Genomic DNA, 20,619 nt, shown 5'->3' on the forward strand with positions numbered 1-20,619 from the left:
AGTGGGGGAATAATAGGAAGTAGAGCAGAAAAAAGGGGGGTGGGGCTGGTGCCCAGAGCACATCTCATTGGTTTGGAGAGGGATGGGGCGATAGTACCAGATTCTCCTTGGCTTGTGCTGGAGCTGCTGCTGGTAGCATATTCTGCGGGGTCAGAGGCTGCCGGGGCTCTCCTCTGGGAGAGTCTTAGTTTTTAGCGGAGAACACTGGGGACAGTGTCCAGAGGGGGTTGGGGTAGGTTGGCTGGAGAGTCCAGTGTTAGTCTTGATTTAAAAAAAAAACAATAAAAAATCTCTAACCTTCTGCTCTCTTCTTGCCTCAGTAGTTTTAGGCTGAGCAAGTTTCCTTGAGAAGATCTGACTGTGGTGTTCCTGATTAACAGGCAAATCTCCTCCTTCCTCTGGTCTAATGGTTGGACAGCGCAGGATGCTATGCCCATGCGTGCATTAGCTGTGCCTCAGTCTGAGCAAGCTGCAAGTTCATGTCACCGTGTTAGTAAAAGAGGCACACGCACTGTCTGGCCTGCTGTTGAATTTGTGGTCTCAAGGGGACCCCTGCCGGTGAAATAGTAGATTGCAGGATTTTTCATATGCCCACCACACTGAATTGTTTCTGAGATCGCATTTCATTGCAGATAAAATGGCTCCTTTTGACTCCTGGAACAGATGTGATGCGCTGCAGAGCAGTAACAAAGTGGCTTTAAAAAACCATCCGTTGCAGCTGAGTTTGTTTTAGGAAAGTTTTCCCACTTGTTCAAAAATCTCGATTCCTCCCAGCATGGCGGAGAGGAGGTGGCATCCCTGTTGTAGAGCCAGAGGAAGCTCAAGTACAGAAAGAAAAATGACTTGCTCAAGGCCACGTGCTAGAATGGAGTAAAGCAAGGAGTAATTTCAAGGTAACCTGGCCAAGACTGGGAAGAGGTGGAGAGACGGGGACCTGAAGTTGGGCTTCAGGCATCTAATTACGTGAACCGATTTCAAAAGCACTGAGCTTTCTCATTAACCTCAATGGAAGCTATTGGAGGCTCAGCACTTTTGCGGATCAGGTCATCTGTTTAGGTGCTTAAATACCAACTCAGGAACCTAACTTTGCGTACCCATTTTAAATAATCTTGCACTCCCTACCCTCATTCCTTGAGCCCAAATGGTCCACTCCTGCATTTGGAGTCTGGACTTGCACATTTACTGAATAATATTATACATATTTAAGAGGATTTTCAAAGCTGGCTTTTGAAATACTTGATGCCGTTACAGCATTTCCATTTACTGAAGTGTGGCACTTCTCTTTTGTGTTGGGCGCTCCCCTCTTGCTGCCTTCTAGAAGGAAGTCCATTTTATATTTCTGTGCAACCTGACATCTTCACTGTGAATTTTAATTGGTTAATATTGCAGAGCAGGTGTGAATTTAGGTTTGTTTCTGTAGTTCCTATATTTTGTATGCATTAAATAAAACTGGTTTTGCCTATGCTGATTTCCGTGTTGAAATGAAAGCCCAGCCCAGCCATTGCACTTCATGCACCCGGTTCCATTGCCCAGGGGTAGTTTATTTCTTTAGTCAGGAAGCACATTGAGAGGTGGCTGTGCTTCAGTTAACGGGAAAGGATGACTATGGTGATAGGAGTCCCATTGATAGAAGCGAAGCTTTCTGGGTTGGTGGTTTTCTGTAGTTGGAGCACAAACCTTCTCCCTCACCATTACCTGATTTGTATTCTTGTGTAAGTTACATGAAAATTGATATTGACATATAATTCTCCAATGGTGGCTACGTTGGTGTGTTTAGCTGATGTGAAGTGGTATGGAAGCACTAAATATTGTTCTGCATTTGATTGCCTTAAACTATGAGACAGAGAATACCGTTGCGTCACTTTTACAGGCCTTCTGAAAAATCTTAGTTGAAATATTCAATCCAGTGATAGCAACCCAAATCAGACCTTGCAGGGAGGAGACAATACTCGATTCCAACAAGTAGCTTTATTATAATAAACTTTTAAACATGTTTATATTCATTACATACAGAAAAGCTACCCGCTGTGTTTTACCACAGCGTGCTTCACTTTGAAACACTTTCATTGAGCGGTGGCCCCTTAAGTTAGATACCTGCTAGCCACCTTTCATTACATCCACTTGCTGTGTTACCCTGAGAACACCTAGGAGTCTGAACATTTGTCTGGGTGTGGAGGGGCGGGGGGAGATTTTTTTTTTCTTTACAGATTGGTTGAGCTTGTAGCCTTTCAGGGGTTCTTCAGAAAGCTGTACAGGTGGGGAACAAGATAATCTTTATAGTGGCCATCAATGAAACCCTTCCCGCTGTTGTGGACAAACCAGCAGTGCACATTGGTTCCAAACACTTGGTCTGTCCTGTAGTCCTTCTGCAACCCGCTGCAATAAAGAGAGCAACAAAGATGATGGGTGGTGATGGGACAAGTAGAAAAGATAATGCAGCAATCGGGCCTGAACAGCAATAGTCTGACTTTAGCAGGAGTCGCCTGCGTGCGCCTATGGGCTGATCATCCGGTCTTGAATGACAGAAGATTTCTACCTCCATAAAAGCCTAACGCAAACCCTACGGCAAGCTGTAGTAACCAAAGCTGTGTGATTGTACCTGCCTCCCTGGGAGATGCCTTCCAGCTGCCATTTGGGGTTGAGCATGGAGGCAACAGATGCTTCTGATGCCACCTCACCCACTTAAAAGAATGAGAAAAATCAAATGAGCTGTGGCTTCTGGAAGTGAAGCTGCAGTAAGCCATGCTGCTCACGGGTAGCCAGAGCGCGACAGCCTTACATTCGGTACTGCCTCTCTCCACAGTAGCTCTGCTGACTCCAGAGGGACTATTTGCAGAGTATGATGCTACATGAGTGTCAGAATCAGGCCCTGACAAAGTAGACCACCTGTGCGGAGGAGCACTGTCTATGCTGGCTGGAAGATACTCAACCTGAAGGATCCTACAGAGCAAGGTTTCCATATTTGCTTCCCCTCTGCTATATGCTACATGGAGAGAGTCCTTGCTGTCCTTTTATGTTTCATTCTCATGAAAAATAAGCTTCAAACCCCAGTGTAATGTATGTGCTGCTAACAAAGCTTCAGAAGCGTTGAGTGGCAAGAGCAGGGAGAATGTAGGAAAACAACCGGCCAGGTGTGTTCTACCATTAGGTGAAGTCCGTATCTTTGACAGTGGAGTAAGGACCCAGTTATGCCACCTTGGCGCACATTGAATAGTACTTTACTACACCCACAGTCCAGCTGATTACAACAAATAAGGTTGGCACAACTGGGTGCTAAATGAATAAGCTAGGGCCAAAAGTTGTGTGTGTCTGCATAGGACAACTCTGCCATCACCTGTATGGGGCGGAGATCTCTGCATCCAACTGCCTAGGATGGTAACAGTATGGACCTAGACAGTGGATTTCCATGTGGTGTTGGATCTCCTAGGATCTGGCCCTTTGTTGTGTGTTCCTGCTCTGTAGGGACTGTGTTCCATTTTGCTTCCCTTGCTGGATTTGGGATACCTTGTTCAGAGCACATTTATTCTCACTTGCAAGGGAGGTATAAAGCTGTACTAATTGGGAGAACTGTAGGTATTTTTGACTCCTGAAGAGACATGCTACTGCCTTGTTTCCCAGGGGGAGGTAAAGGATGTAACTGACACGCTTTGCGATGTGTGTAAGTTTGTGCCAGTGCCGCTTTCCTCTGTTTGAAAAAAAGTGCACCACATGCAGGGTTTCCACAGGAAGCTCCAGAGAGCAAAGTGCAGGGGCCGCCTTGCCTGGGAAAACCCCCCACAAAGCCAAGTCGTCTTGATCTTCAAGCTGAAACCTGCAGGTTTCCCACCATGCTTCCTCCTAAAAGCTGGGGAGAGGTTTCCTGCTAAGTTGGCGAAGCCTAAAAGCAGTGGATTCATAAGGAAATCCTGCTCTATTTTTACTGTTGAGAAGTCCCGGGCCTCCCTACTTGCAACACAGGCCACTGAGGAGTCATGCTGCCATTCGCTCCCCCACTGGGCTAATCTCCTCCTGAGATCAGCATTACTTTCTGAACTAATATTGAGGGTGAAATCCACTGCATAGAGTAGCTGCTCCTGGCCTCCCACCCAGGCCCTTCTCCTGCCACAGCCATGTATTCGCAGCAACACAGAGGGGTTTCCATGGACCTCTAGTGCAGAGAGTACACCAGGTAGCAGACTGCCCAACCAAGACATAGGCAATGGGGATTCCGTAGTTGTAACAAAGGGCAGAATTTAGCCAGTGAGTTTTTTATTACTAGTGGTGGTCCACAAACAGGAAAAAACCCAGCTTGACTTTCAGTGCTGTGTTGGGTCTGCTGTGCTGATAGTTAGGAAAAAAAACAAAACATGCTTTACGTGTAAGCAGAGAAAATTGGGGTGGAGGGTGGGGATCACAGAGCGAAGAAGTCATTGTTAGAGAATGACTGTAATTAAAGAAAAAAGAAAAGGAGTACTTGTGGCACCTTAGAGACTAACCAATTTATTTGAGCATAAGCTTTCATGAGCTACAGCTCACTTCATCGGATGTATACTGTGGAAAATACAGAAGATGTTTTTATACACACAGACCATGAAAAAATGGGTGTTTATCACTACAAAAGGTTTTCTCTCCCCCCACCCCACCCTCCTGCTAGTAATAGCTTATCTAAAGTGATCACTCTCCTTACAATGTGTATGATAATCAAGGTGGGCCATGTCCAGCACAAATCCAGGTTTTCTCCCCATCCCCCCACTCCCACCCCACTCTCCTGTTGGTAATAGCTTATCTAAAGTGATCACTCTCCTTACAATGTGTATGATAATCAGGATCTACAACCTATCCTGAAGGACAACCCAACACTCTCACAAATCTTGGGAGACAGGCCAGTCCTTGCCTACAGACAGCCCCCCAACCTGAAGCGAATACTCACCAGCAACCACATACCACACAACAGAACCACTAACCCAGGAACCTATCCTTGCAACAAAGCCCGTTGCCAACTGTGCCCACATATGTATTCAGGGGACACCATCACAGGGCCTAATAAAATCAGCCACATTATCAGAGGCTCGTTCACCTGTACATCTACCAATGTGATATATGCCATCATGTGCCAGCAATGCCCCTCTGCCATGTACATTGGGCAAACTGGACAGTCTCTACGTAAAAGAATAAATGGACAAAAATCAGATGTCAAGAATTATAACATTCATAAACCAGTCGGAGAACACTTCAATCTCTCTGGTCACTCGCTTTCTGATCTCAAAGTGACTATCCTTCAACAAAAAAACTTCGAAAACAGACTCCAACGAGAGACTGCTGAATTGGAATTAATTTGCGAATTGGATACAATTAACTTAGGCTTGAATAGAGACTGGGAATGGTTGATTCATTATAAAAAGTAACCTATTTCCCCTTGTTTATTCCTCCCTCCCCCCCCCACTGTTCCTCAGACGTTCTTATTAAACCCTGGATTTGTGCTGGAAATGGCCCACCTTGATTATCATACACATTGTAAGGAGAGTGATCACTTTAGATAAGCTATTACCAGCAGGAGAGTGGGGTGGGGGGAGAGAAAACCTTTTGTAGTGATAAACACCCATTTTTTCATGGTCTGTGTGTATAAAAACATCTTCTGTATTTTCCACTATATGCATCCGATGAAGTGAGCTGTAGCTCACGAAAGCTTATGCTCAAATAAATTGGTTAGTCTGTAAGGTGCCACAAGTACTCCTTTTCTTTTTGCAAATACAGACTAACACGGCTGTTACTCTGAAATATGTAATTAAAGATATTTTCATTGACTACATTCAGAAGGGAGGTTACCAAACATTTTAGGGCCTCATCTTTTTCTTGGCTGAGTTTGCTCAGAATTCCTACCTGGTGACAGTAAGTTTGTGTCCTTTCACTTCCATGGTTGCTTCTGGTTTCTCTGGATCCCGACCAGGTCTTTCATTGTAGATGTGTACGGCTGGTTCAGACATGAATTGGCCTGGCCAAAGAGAAGGTTAAAACTGCTTGCATGTCACGGCCTTCAGCTATCAGATTATAAAAATCACAATCCCAAGCATGCAAATTGGTCTCTGTAATGCCTTAGGACTTTCTACCTTGTGGAGGTTGGTGCTCTGCTTTAGAGCCAGCTGACTGTTTCCGCTTAAGCAGAGCGGGGCTGGGAAGATCAGTCAGGCAAGCTCATGCTGACTAGTTCTGTTCTGCTGTGGAACTTTCCTAGGGATTCCTGAATTTTAAAAGGGTGAGGGTGTTTTTGTTTTGTTTTTAAAGGTGACCAGCACAGGAAAGAACCATCCATTTCAGGGTATCCCCCAGTACTGTGGTATGGAAATGGTTGTCAGGTAAATTAGATTTGTAGAGGGCAAGATCTCCAGGAGATATCAGGAGTCTTCTGCTCTTCCCCCTTCCCTGAGAAAGGGGACTCTCCTGGGGAGAAACATAGATGTGAGGTGTGGGGGAGGTGGGGAGGGAGAGTCATTAATTCTTTCTTCTTCTCCTCTCCCCTAACCAATTGGCTATGGGGGGGAGGCTTGGTCACAGAGCAGATGCCCTGCAAGTGGTCAGACTCCAGATCAGCCTGACTTATTCTATAAATTCATTCCACAGTTGAACCCCAGGGACTGAGAATGATTTCTCTTTGGTTTTCACATGCTTCATGCTGGGTTTGGTAAGTTGCATAGTCACACAGAAGCACCGAACTGGAGTTGTGACTGTCTGCTGATGTACAAAGCCTAAGTCTATCCACCGGTGTCTTATATTAAGTGACAGCATGTAAATAATTAAATCACCTTGGAACTAACATACCTAACTGCTCTATTACTTTCCTTTTTTCTGTCCTCTGTTCGGATCATAATGTCTTTGGGGAAGGGGCCTTATCTTATTTCATGCGCTGTGACTATTAATGTATTATCATAAAACTGAGCTTTGAGCTCTGGAAGTCAAGTAGATATGAAAGGGCACCTGCTGAACACACTGTTGGTCTTGCCATAAATGAGGACAGAATTTGGCTAAAATACAGGGGGCCAATCCTCTGCACCTGTAAATCAGCTTAGCTCCATTGACTTTAATGGAGCTACCCCAACGAACACCAGTGGAGGATTTGGCCCAGTGGTTGATAAAGAAAGATTTATCATGGGAAAGCCAATTAATTATTTTGATGGAAAGTTAAACAACACTATGCTAGATATGGGATTTTTTTCTCCTCTTGTTGATGATTTCCTTCTTCCCCAGCACACAGAGTTCTAGCCAAAACCAATAGAATCGTATCCCTCCTCCTGCCACCCGACCATAGGGCTTTACCTATCAGACCATGTGCGCTGGGTGAGAACCGGTTTGTAGGGGGAATGTAGATCCCTAAGAAATCAACGTTGACCGGGTGATTCTTCCACACACGGTGAAGCAAAACCATGAAGGACATTTCCGTGTCCATGGCGATAGTGACAGTGCGCTCTTTCTTCACAGACACAAGCAGCCTAGCGGAAGCATAAAACAGAAATGACAGCCGTGTCCCTGGTTCTGCTGAGGCACTTCGCTTGTTGTGTACAATGACGTGTGAAGAATGCAGTACCCAATCAGTCCTGGTTTTTAATGAGGATTTACAGAGCTTTTGTTACCACCCAACAAATCCGTGCAAGGGTATGATCATCCTCCCCTTTTTTCACATTTGGAAACCGAGGCAGAGAAGTTCACTAACTTCCCCAGCTCTACATAGCAAAGTCAGTGGCAGAGTCAAGATTAGAACTCACAAGTTCCTATTGTCTAACACCGGGCGCATTCACTATGGCAATGTAGGGTCAATACAAAAAAGATCAAGGTGCCTTTATTATTCATAATCATAAACTGATCATAATGGCTTCATTGTTGAGATCACTGCTTATCACGCTGATTTCTTGGTGCTGTCCCCATTAGTTGGTTGTATCCGTCCATTTCCCCCTATGTTATACTTAGACTGTAAGTTGTTTGGGGGCAGGGACTGTCCTTTTGTTTTGTGGTTGTACAGCACCTAGCACACTGGGGGCTTGATCCCTGATTGGCCCCTGAATTCTGCTACAGAACAAATAAGAAATATTAGCATCTATAGCCACAGGGATGACTGAGCTACTCAGACACATGCAGCTGCTCAGTGGGTGAACCAGGACTTTGTTCTCTTCATTTTGAGGAAGGATTAGAAAGCCAAGCCAGGCTCATTTCCCCACGGAAGTTCAGGTGTAATTCTTGCCCTCGGATCCACAGGGATCAACACATTCCAAATAGTTTCCACAAAGTACATTGGAAATGCGCCTCCTCTTACCTTTTCCGAATGATGCTTCCTGTGTCGGACCAGGACAGAGCGGTGCTGTAAGATCCGTCTTTCAGGATGATTGTCTCTGTGCTGATCTCTACTTTCAAGCCTTTGTTTTTGAAATAGAATCCAATTTTGCCAAAATAGGTGCTCAGTTTTTTATTCTCTTGCTTCTTGGCCCCAGTGAGCTGCCCGTTGATCACGATCCCTATGAAAAGTAGAGTATGTGGTGTTTCCCCATGAGTTTTTGACATGTAATCCAGAGACTTATTCAAGTAATAGGAGACAAACAAATCATAAGACCTAAAGCACTCTGAGCAGAGAAGGCCACTTCCCAATGCACAGTTTTGGGACTAGTTATTTATTTAATTTCCTGCTTGGCCCCAAAGACGACATTTCTTTTCTTCCTTTCTCTCTCTCCCGCTGCTTTCTTCTTTGGGCTCAGCTGAAAGTGCAAATGGAAGAAATGCAGCCCCACAGTGGCAGGTTTCCAGTGGAATGGATAAGATATTGTTGGTGCATCTGCAGAAGTCTATCCATGTATAGCCTATAGATCAGCGTTAACGGAACACATTAGATACCATTAATTCTAGTGTCTGCAAGTGATCCAAAGTGTGTGCTTGTGTAATCACTGTAATTTACCTGCTGATCACGACCTTGTAGGCATGTTATGATGCTCATTTGAATTTCCTAAGATCGTAGCAGACAGGGTTGTAAGAAGGTGTGAGCTTTTTCTATTTTACATCTAAGTGCATTTCATCTAACTGCCCAGGCTCACCCATTGCTCAGTCCAGTGCCAGCTGACAGTCTAGGGACTGTACTGAGTTGCTGATGGAAAGCTACTAATAGGCTACCTGTTCAAAACCACAATCCAGACAGAGAACAGCAATGACTGCCAGCATTGACAGGCAAAGAGCAATACTGGGAAGCCAAGTATGTAGGAAGAAGTTGCTCTGAAGATTCCTTAATATCCGTGTTATGTAGAGAACATTACAAGCATCATGCCAGTGTCCAGGGAACTGATACCATGCTCCGACTTAGTGTTCACATTATTGAGGGTAAGCCCAGCAAGCCTGTTCTGCAACTTATGTGTGCTCTAATGCTGATTTCATTTACATCTCTATAAATCAGAGGTAGCTGCACTGAAGTCCATCTCAGGTCAGAGGAAAATTGGCTTGATTAGAACCGACAGCAGTCAGTAAAGCAAGAATCATCACAATGAACCTGGTACATATTCCTTTCCCCAAACCAAGGCCTTTCAGATTCTTTGGGCTGCATGGTGCTATATAAATGGAAGCTATTCATATTCTCTTACCAGAATCAGGGTCTGAAACCAAGTTCAGGATCTTTCCAGGCTCTGAGTCAATATTGAAGCAGATGTTCTCCTGGCTCTTTAGCAGATGGATGATGAAATGTGGGTCATTGTCAACTAAGGTACAAAAATAAGTGGGGAATAAAAAAACAAAATGAAAGTAGGGGTGTGACTACGTGTATGAGATCTGAACAGTGTTTCCTGACTGCTCTATAGGTTTAGTTCTACCTATGCACATAGATAGGCACAGCTACGTCTATTTGCCGATTTCAAAGTGCTTCCACTCTACAATGTTAACCAATGATCCCACAACACTCCTGGGGAAGGAATAAGTAGCATTATCCACTTTTGGTAGATGGGGAAATTCCCAAGCAATCCTTACAGAGGCCTGTTACATTTTTTTTAAATGAACCAGAAATCCCCATAGGTCTGTGATGGGGTGTATAAACCCTGCACTGGCGATGAGCAGCTGTGGGCAAGGTTGGCGCCGCCCTGCTGGCCCTGTCAGTCATGTCGGGAGCATAATAAAGGCTTAAAAGCAGGACGTTCCCAGCAGTTGCTGGCCAGCCCTGGGAGACAGCAGATGGCAACTCTACAGCTCCCAAGGGAGACTCCTGGAAGCCTTCCCGGCCTCAGCGTGTAACTCACTGCGTTGAGTTACAGGGTTAACTGATTGAGCTACCTGCTGGAAAACACCATGTGCTACATCATGATTGTGAGAGTCTGAGCTACCTTCTTTTAAAAAACTTGTTTCCAGCAGGTAATACTAGAGATGGGGCTGATCCAGAAGCCCAGAGCTGAACCCCCTCAGTCTTCCCCCCCAAACAACTGGGGGCAAAGTTCAGATCTAAATCCGAACTTCAGAGCTGGGACCCATCTCTACATCCTATGTCCTTATTCTGAATAATGGCTTGATCCCCACCCCTCCCCTTGCCATTGAAGCCAATGGGAGTTTTGCCATTGACGTCAACAGGAGCAGGATCAAGCCCCTAAATACAGAATAATGCAAAGAATTGCCAGTGCAGAGAACACCTCTGAGTCGGGAGCTGGACTATCTTGCTCATTTTTTTCCTTTCCAAAACAGTAAGTTTAACTATTTCAAAGTCTAAAATTAACCCTTGGCCTTGCCCCTGAGCACGCCTTCAAAGGGGGGCGGGCGGTTACTATTGCATATGTCTGCATTGTTATTAAGCGATTGCAGACGACGGCTCTCCCAGATCGTTTGTGTAAGTTAGACACTAAATCATGGCAGAGACCCAAATGTTAACAAGACCCAGCAGCCTTCAGAGAATCCAGAGATCCTTATCTACCACACAACATTCATGCTGTCATTTACAATGGGAATTAACTCTGGAAATAATGTTGCGTTAGCTTTGTTACTACAGATGAGCCAGAAAGAGAGTCCTTTGGACAGACTGTGACTCCCAGTAGCAGATGGCAGGGAAGACCTATTAGATCATCTAATCCATCCTCATGATTATCCCCTAGAGTATATTTTCTAGGGCTTTGTCCATTCACGCTTTAAATCACGTAAGTGATGCACCATGCTTCTAAAGAACTACTACTTACTTGAGTGCCATGCATATTTTGGGTGTAACTTTGGGGTGTCTGTAACTACCCCCTGCATGGGTTATGAATACGGTTCCAACTTGAGAGCACTGGCCTCTACCACTTTGGCTACAGGAATAGCTGCGTTAACTGGTAGCAATCGTCGACTGTTATTCTCCAGTGAAGCCACAAGATGAGCATGTGATGTCTGTTTTACCAAAGCAAAATGTACACAGTACTCCCATTCCAAAAGCAAACTCAGGGCAGTTGAGAGATCTCTCTGTACAGAGAGAGGGCGAAGTACCTTTATTCATCAGCTTCAAATTCATTGATTCCAAGGCCAGAAGGGACCACTGTGATCAGCTAGTCTGACCTCCTGTATAGCACAGAATCATAGAATATCAGGGTTGGAAGAGACCTCAGGAGGACATCTAGTCCAACCCCCTGCTCAAAGCAGGACCAATCCCCAACTAAATCATCCCAGCCAGGGCTTTGTCAAACCTGACCTTAAAAACCTCTAAGGAAGGAGATTCCACCACCTCCCTAGGTAACCCATTGCAGTGTTTCACCACCCTCTAAGTGAAAAAGTTTTTCCTAATATCCAATCTAAACCTCCCCCACTGCAACTTGAGACCATTACTCCTCGTTCTGTCATCTGCCACCTCTGAGAACAGTCTAGAGCCATCCTCTTTGGAACGCCCTTTCAGGTAGTTGAAAGCAGCTATCAAATCCCCCCTCATTCTTCTCAGCACCATGTCATTTAGACTTGGGCCTAAACTCTCATTTCGGATTTTTTTGGTGCCCAGTTTGGGTCATTTAGAGCTGGATTTTTCAGAGGGGTTGAGCACGCACAGTGGCTGCTAACTTGAAAATCTCTGAAAATCAGGCCCTACTGAATCCAGCATGGCGACATCCAGAATTACTGGATGCTTTAGACCAGGGATCGGCAACCTTTGGCACGCGGCCCATCAGGGAAATCCGCTGACAGGCCGGGACCGTTTGTTTACCTGCAGCGTCCGTAGGTTCAGCTGATTGCAGATCCCACTGGCCGCGATTCACCATCCCAGGCCAATGCGGGCTGCGGGAAGTGGCGTGGGCCGTGTGCCAAAGGTTGCCGATCCCTGCTTTAGAATATGTGGGCCCAAATCTTTGTGACATGGGCGCTGAGAACAATTGCAAGGCAGCATCAAAGTGAAGAAATGAGGCTTTGAAATTCCCCTTCTGTAGCAGCTATGCAACAAATATTCTGTGTTTCTTTGCCTTTGCCTTTTGCAAGTTCAGATTCAGGGCCAAATCTGTACTCAGACTTGACAGCTGAGGCCCCCTCTTGAGAGCATGGGGGATTTTGCACTGCTCTCAAACTGGAATGTGGACTCTACCAGTGGAGGCCAGTGACCTCTGAAAGTGGGTGGGGGAAATGGCACGTCAAAACCAACGCAATGCAGTGACTGTCCCTAGTTGAATGGCGAGCAGGCAGTGCTGTCTCCATCCATTTGGATAAACGGGCCATTTGGCTTCTTCCGCCATTGCTCTCTTCCCCCTACCCATACACACACACACACCTTTGTATACAAGAGCTGTACTAAGCAAAGCAAAAGGGAGTGAAGCAGATAGACAGCCCACTGTCTTTTACCTGCAGTTATGCGAGGATCAGAAGATACAGTTGGAGCCCTGAGAGCACTTAATAGACGCTCTGCTGTAGCTGTGGGTTTCGCCCAGGGTGGGATGGACTGATCAAGGCCATTGGAGACTACACCTAAAGTACCTGTTTGTGAAGAGGTTACATGAAATTGGAAATTAGTAAAAATGGCTGCACTGATAAAGGATCATCGTAATTTTCACTTTAGCACACAATGATCGGGATTCTGATCCAATTTACTGCAGGAGAATTATGCCAGATTTACATGGCTGTATCTCAGAACAGAATCTGGCTGATTTACAATTAAGGGCTTGTAGAACTGATCAATGAAATTGTTTTTAATTGTTCACTTTATTAATAAACTTCATAAGTAAAATATTATGAATGAAACTACATTCATTCATAAAACCAGGTCCTCCAATAACTGGCTAATTGAGTTTCACTTTTAATCCAATTGCTGCTTAAATCACTGGAACTTGCACTGCTTCAACATTGTAACTTCTGGTTTCAGAGTAGCAGCCGTGTTAGTCTGTATTCGCAAAAAGAAAAAGAGTACTTGTGGCACCTTAGAGACTAACCAATTTATTTGAGCATAAGCTTTCGCGAGCTACATCCGATGAAGTGAGCTGTAGCTCACGAAAGCTTACGCTCAAATAAATTTGTTAGTCTCTAAGGTACCACAAGTCCTCCTTTTCTTATTGTAACTTCTGTTCACTGTTTGCCATTCCTTACACTTGTCCATGTTGTAACCCAAACTCCATTTTAACTTGTCCCAAACTCCATTTTAAAATGCTCACTTCATTTTTGCAAAACCCCGCTGTAACCTTATTAGTGTAGTTTAGATGTGTGAATGAGGTATATATGGATGATGGAATCAACCTCCAGCCCCAGCCAGTCCTGATGAAATAAAGTGTAAACACCAACGGCTGAAGATGCAGACAACAGCCCTGACAAAGCAAGACGAATCCACCCTCAAAAGAAAAGAACAAAAGTCCAATTGAAGAAACATCAAAGCCAGGTCCAAGGCTGAAAGTCATGTCTGCAATTGATGGGTGACCAATCACACCGAACCCAGAGGCAGCGTGACACAGCAAGACCTATAGACTCTGGATTCAAACTAAAGCCTCCAAAAAGGGTGGGTGAGAGGGAAGACTTTGGACGGTAACATTCTGCTGCCAACATGGAAGCACATCGGTGCATGTCCAACAGAGACCCAGCTCTTCCTTGTGCCCGGCTTTCCTGGCCAGTTGGCCACCACAAGCTACGAACCCAAGCCACGAACTCAAGCTACATTCAGGACTGGTAACTATACAGCAGCTGCAGAACAGCTGATGTGTGTGTGTGTGTGTGTGTGTGTGTGTGTGTACATAGGTATTAGATATTAGTTATTGGTCTTAAATCAAATTGTGTTATTATAATAAACGTGACATCTTGCCTTGTCCCCTGAAACGATGCTGTGCAGTTTTGCCCGTATAACAGGCTTGCCTACATGAACATTTAGTCCATGGCAAGCTGGGGTGTGAATCTGTCCCACACTAGGCTGCCGCACAGGGTGTACATGTGAACCCTGCTGACGTGCACTAACAGTTCCTTAATGTGCTTTGATCTAGTCCCATTTTGACGCGGGCTGGATCAAAGTGCACTGAGGAACTGTTAGGGTACGTTAGGGGGTCTGCACAGACACTTAGGCGATGCGCTGGCGACCCATAGCTAACACGATGAAGGTGTGATTTCTCCTGCTTGTGTACGTATACTTGCTTTAGCTCTCCGCGAGCCAGCGGGAGCATGAACAGCAGTGTAGCCGGGGTAATACGGGCAGCAGCAGAGGCCTGGCTTAGCTGGGCCAAGTACAAATGCCCCTGGAGCCGCTGGGTACACGCCTGGCAGGGTTAAGCCACCGTGCGGCTGCTGCCGCTACCCAGGCTCCCGCAGCTACACTGCGAAGTGCCTGGCGGTGCCAGTGCCCGTGCGGGGTAGATTCACACCCCACTTTGCTGTGGATTAAATGTCCAAGCAGACAAGCCCTTAACGCGCTCCGTGTGAGCCTATTTTTGAAATTTAGGGCCTGATCCTTTAACCTTTACTCACATGAATAGGCCTCGATTAGGCGAAGACCTTCAGCATGTGCTGGGGTTAAGCGCTTTCTTTAGCCTTTAGGCAAGCGAGAAATAAGAACTGAGGTTATTTTGTACAGGCTCACCTTAATTCAGAGCTTACTCGGTTATTACTCAGGCAAAACTCCCACTGAGTGGGAGTTTGGCTTGAGAGAAAGAATGAGTTAAAAACTGTTCCGGGTCTTCAGAATTTTGCCCCACATTCATGCTGCTGTGTATTAGGCAATGGAAAAATCCAGCGTCCAGTCTGGTCTCACAATGCCATAATACTAAATACGTAATTAACCAGTTCTTTTAAAAAAATGAGTGAATTCAATGCTGGCGAACGACCGCGAAGCTAGTCCGGGACAGGACTACCTAAGGCAGAAGCCAGTCTAAACCTGGGTTGATTCTGGCTTATTCAAGGTATAAATGGGTCCCTTGTTGCTCAACGAGAGTTTTGCCACTGATTTCAATGGCAACAGGATCTGACCCTTAACGTCTAATGTAATTGGGAAATATGTAAGCACGCTGAAAGAACAATGGCCCCCATGTTAATATCAATTAAATCATCCATACCTACTAAGTAAAGCAAACCGTGGCCTGGAGTAATCAGCTGATGCAATGTATACGGAATGCCCATTGTAATAGGTTTAGCAAATGAACATGGGTATGGCCGCGCAGACGTGTTTAGTAGAAGTGGTGAGCTATAGCACATGGTATAAATAAAAATCTTTTCATTCTCCATGGATATCAGTTGAGGATTTACAATGTAAAAGAAAAACAAATTAACCAACTGTAACATCTTGCAGACTTAAAAACCGCCTTTGATTGCAGGAGGATGAGGACATTTTTGATATCTTTCCAGTGAGAACGCAGGACTGGTGGGCCCGGAGTTTCTGCATAGTTATAAAAAGTTCTAAAGTGAAAGGCAAAATTGACCGTGCTGTTGCAGCTACATACATTGCTTCCCTCTCATCTCAATCTAGCAGAATACCTCCTGTTTATTAACAAATGATAAATCACCATTCGCTATAGCCTCAGGGAGTAAAATTTGGTTTTCAGTGCCTCATTTTCTCCACAGTTCAGACAGACCACTGAACAGCCAGAGTGAAACATAATCATACAAATATCTAGCTCTTTTCATCTTCATAGCTCACAATGCTTTACAAATGGGGTGGGGGGAGTGTCATTATCCCCATTTTACAGATGAAGAAACTGAGGCACGGGGAGAGGAAGTGATTTGCCCAAGGTTACTCAGCAGGTCAGTAGCAAAGACAGGAATTAAAATCCTGCATCCCAGTTGAGTGCCCTATGCTGATAACAGCTATTAATATAGTCTGTCCTGGATTTGTCATCAGTTGGCTTTGCAGTGATGACTGTACTCCTCGTTTTTTTTAAATAAATTAAGAGCCTGACCAGTGCCCACTGAAGGCAGTGGAAAGGCACCCATTGACATCAGTGGGCATTGATAGGTCAGGCCCTAACAGGACAAACAAGCCCCGCCCCCCTTTGGCCCAACAGAAGGCTGCTGTAAAATGGGGGCTGGAGAGTAAAGCAGGAAAGAGAGCACTCTGGAAGACTAATGAGCAAAGAGAGTTCCAGTTCCAGTGGTCTTGTGACCTATCCACACCCATCTCGGAGGTCCTCCAGAGACCACAAACAGCCACGCCATGACTCAATCAGCCCCTCTATATAAGGGGAGCACAGGGAATAGACCAGGGGTTCTCAAACTGGGGGCCAGGACCCGTCAGGGGGTTGCGAGGTTATTACATGGGGGGGTCACAAGCTGTCAGCCGCCTCCCCAAACTCCACTTTGCCTCCAGCATTTATAATGGTGTTAAATATATAAAAAAGTGGTTTTAATGTATAAGGGGGGGTCATGCAGAGAGGCTTGCTGTGTGAAAGGGGTCACCAGTACAAAAGTTTGAGAACCAGTGGAATAGACGTATCTGACCCTACAACAAATACAGCTGTTGTCATTGTAGGTTTACAGAAATGCTCAAAATGGGCAAATGTGGTGCAGTCAGTCCCCACCGAGGGTAACACCGACAAAAAAGGCATGTTGAAAATTTGACTCTACAAGGAGCTGATGTTTGAACTGCCCATTTAATTCAGGGCCTTTCCCTTAAAATACAGACCCCAGCATGAGCACTAACGTCGGCCATCTTAGTGCACCTTGTTAGTCTGCATAAGTGACAATGAACAGCTTATTTCCACTGCAAGGTGGTTTGTTAAATGCCAAAATGGGACAGATGGAGACACCCACCTGGGCAACAGCCTCTTTTTGGATCTTGTGGTGAATCTGCCAGCATTCTCTCATTCCTTTCAGGATTCTCTATCAACATGGCCGTGAAAGGTGTCACGATGTGGTGGTCGAGTGACATCTGTAAGATCGATCTGGTGATGTTCCTTTTCAAAGCAGCAGTGGGGGCCAGGTTTCTGTGTTGAAAAATAAATAGACCCCCTTGTTACCAGCTGTGCCGGGCAGCCGCTGCTTAAATCAAGCCGGTGATCCTTGTTATTCCTAAACAGGGGAATCAGAAAGGTAGGAACCAGCTAGGACCTAGGGAATGTGAATGGCAAAGATTAAAGTCCCGATCCAAAGCCCACTGAAGTCAATAGTGAGACTCCCATTGACTTCAATGGACCTTGGATTGGACCCAAAGAGCCTGATCCAATTCTCACTGAATTCAATGGGGATCTTCAATGGGAAATGGATCAAGACCTATAAGAACAAGGGGCCAAATCCTTTTACTCAGTCTTTGTTCATTAACTTCACTCATTCAATCCCCAACCCACATTCAGACCACTGACCTGTCGCTAGAACAAGCTGAACCAAAACCTTATGCCTGCAATTAGAGAGGAGAGGGAAGGAGTGAGCCAAGGGTGCGAAGGTGCACGCTCTTTGGTTTAGATTTATATTCCTCATTTGTACAATAAAATGTACAAATTCCTCTGATCCTGAGAGGTGCCGATAACCCTCATCTCCCAGTGACGTCTGCCAGTCCCTTTCCAGGTCAGCTAGGTCCCTATCAAAAGTCCCCATCTAGCATTTCTCCCCACCTCTCAGCTAGGAGCTGGTTGATGGTCAGATAGGCCCACAGCTTCTCAGTGAATTTGGGGTCGGCATGTGGCTCTTTCTTCAGGAAATCCTCCAGTCCCTCAACATCTGCCAGGGTCTCCAGGACTAGCTCGGCGTTCGACTTAGCGAGGAATGAAAGATACCAAGATCACAGTGTGAGCCGGTGAAATGAACCCACCACGTCACGCCACCCCCACGGCCTCGGATCAGGACCCAGGCAGACTTTTAAAAAAACAGGGCCCCCTTGTTAGGAATCTGATCCCCCACATATTTAGAAAGTGATTCTGCTAACAGGGCTGTGTTGGCCAGCACGAGTAGGGCTGGGTGAAGGGGGTCTATTGCACCTCCCCCCCTCCCCCAGTGACTGTGTCACAGCAGATTGAAAAAGCCGGGAGAGCTCTCCCTGCACGTACCAAGGAAGAAGGCGAGCTGTAGGTGCTACTTGGGGTGGGAGTGAGGAAGGGGGTGGAGAGCTCTTAGCAGAGGAGAGGGAGCTGTGCTGAGCAGTACACCGCTTACAGGACAAATCCTGCTCTCTCCTCTGTGCTCACCCCGGAGCCGGGGGGTACTGCACCGGACCCGGAGGAGTTCTGCCGAGCGAGCAGGGCAGGCTCTGGAGAGCCTCTGAAGTGCGAGACGATCCCTTGCACCTGGCGGATCCCATCTCCGGTGGGGGCATCAGGGAGGCTCTTTGTGCACACTCACAAAGCCGGGATAGTGCATCCGCCAGCCATTGCCTCCCACAGAGGGGGAGCAGCAGCTGCTGTGGAATGGCTCCACTGAGCCTCCACCAGATGCGGAGGAGGATTGTGCAGTGAAGGGGCTGAAAGCAAGGATGCGGCCTACAGTGAAGTATTGTTCTGGTATACGGTGACCTGGTTGAAAAGGGATCCTGGTGGCTCAGGGAAGCAGCTGGCATGTCCCACCTCCGGCTCCTACGTGTAGGGGCAGCCAGGGGGCTCCGCACGCTGCACCCTCCCCAAGTGCCACCTCCGCAGCTTCCATTGGCCGGGAACCACAGCCAGTGGGAGCTGCGGGCGTGGTGCCTGCAGATGGGGCAGCGTGCAGCAAAGCCGCCTGGCCGTGCCTCCATGTAGGAGCCAGAGTGGGGGACATGTGGCTGCTTCCGGGAGCTGCCTGAGGTAAGCGCCATCCAGAGCCTGCACCCCTGGCCCCTTCCAGAACCCCCACCCCCTGCCCCAGCCCTGATCCCCCTCCTGCCCTCTGAACCCCGCGGTCCCAGCCCAGAGCACCTTCCTGCACCACACACCCCTCATCCCCAACCCCACGCCAGAGCCCACACCCTCAGCCAGAGCCCTCACCCCCCCGGTGTCCCAATCCCCTGCCCCAGCCCTGATCCCCTCCCACTCTCCAAATCCCTCAGTCCCAGCCCAGAGCACCCTCCTGCACCCCAAACCCCTCATCCCGAGCCCCACCCCAGAGCCCGCACCTCCGAACCCCTCGGTCCCAGCCTGGAGCACCCTCCTAGACCCCAACCCTTCATCCTCAGCCGCACCTCAGAGCCTGCACCCCCAGTCAGAGCCCTCACCCCCCCCTTCACCCCAACCCCCTGCTCCAGCCCAGAGCCCCCTCCCATACTCCGAAGCTCTTAGCCCCAGCCTGGAGACCCCTCCTGCACCCCAAATCCCTCATCTCCAGCCCCACAGCAGAGCCCGCACTCCCAGCCGGAGCCCTCACCCCCTCTCACATCCCAACCCACTGCCTCAACCTGGAGCCCCCCCAGCACCCTGAACTCCTCATTTCTGGCCCCACCCTGGAGCCCGCACCCCCAGCCAGAGCCCTCACCCGCTCCAGCCCCCCAGCCCCCTGAGCCAGCCCGGTGAAAATGAGCGAGTGAGTGAGGGTGCGGAGAGCAAGTGACAGAGGGAGGGGGGTTGGAGTGAGGGGGGACAGGGCCTCAGAGAAGGGGCAGGGCATGGGCCAGTTCTCAGAGGAGGACGGGACAGAGGGCAGGGCAAGGGCGTTCGATTTTGTGCGAGTAGAAAGTTGGCAACCCTATTCTGGTACAATGTGTGACTATTAGGAGATTCTACTGAAGACAGGAATAGTGATAGGAAAGTCACTCCCCACAGCCGTTGGCATAAACCTGCACAGAGGCTGGGGTACTGCCGACAGTACGACCTATTCTACCCCTCATGGGGAGAAGGCCGTGCCCCTGCGAGCCGCAAGAACGGGTGTTCTCCAGGGAGCCTGACTCACTGACGTGGCTGTGATAATACTCTGCAGGTGCTGCACATTGTCGGAGTCAACCTTTCCCGCCACCACAATCTCCGACCCTCCAAAGTAGTTATCGAAACTGTTCTGGGTGACATCTGACACTGATCCCCGAGGATAGTTGAACTCCACTTTCTTGAGGAGCGGGGTAGAGACCTGATTGTAGAATTTCTGCAGTTGGAAAAGACACGGGGGAGGGAGGGTGGTAAGTCTGTTGTATTTGACTCAACCCTCGCTGACATGCTAACGCAACAGCAAAAGGTACAGGTGACAGAATCTGGAACCCAACAGGGCAAGACTGAGCTGTTTATTTTCCAGGAAATGCGATTCCCCTTTTGATTAGACCTTGAAATGTCTGTGTATTTACAAACACAGCTCCCAGGAAAGTCAATGGAAAGCCTCAGGCCCACAGTCTGTAATGACAAACACCTAGTT

General features: G+C 47.3%; 1 protein-coding gene across 1 annotated transcript in view; it reads right to left on the reverse strand.

The window, feature by feature from the left end:
* Window positions 1–1,950: 1,950 nt before the first annotated feature.
* The window catches only part of ITIH2 (inter-alpha-trypsin inhibitor heavy chain 2), a 40,782-nt gene continuing 22,113 nt past the window's right edge, over window positions 1,951–20,619 (reverse strand). The window contains exons 13-21 of the mRNA XM_027818960.3: window positions 20,170–20,355; window positions 17,931–18,070; window positions 17,134–17,306; window positions 12,766–12,897; window positions 9,588–9,701; window positions 8,282–8,480; window positions 7,291–7,463; window positions 5,860–5,971; window positions 1,951–2,376 (exon numbers count right to left, since the gene is read on the reverse strand). Coding sequence (XP_027674761.2) covers window positions 2,229–2,376; window positions 5,860–5,971; window positions 7,291–7,463; window positions 8,282–8,480; window positions 9,588–9,701; window positions 12,766–12,897; window positions 17,134–17,306; window positions 17,931–18,070; window positions 20,170–20,355 — 1,377 coding nt within the window. The 3' untranslated portion in view covers window positions 1,951–2,228. The remainder of the gene's footprint in view (window positions 2,377–5,859; window positions 5,972–7,290; window positions 7,464–8,281; window positions 8,481–9,587; window positions 9,702–12,765; window positions 12,898–17,133; window positions 17,307–17,930; window positions 18,071–20,169; window positions 20,356–20,619) is intronic.

This window comes from Chelonia mydas, chromosome 1, assembly GCF_015237465.2.
Source record: "Chelonia mydas isolate rCheMyd1 chromosome 1, rCheMyd1.pri.v2, whole genome shotgun sequence".
NCBI classification, from domain to species: Eukaryota; Metazoa; Chordata; order Testudines; family Cheloniidae; genus Chelonia; species Chelonia mydas.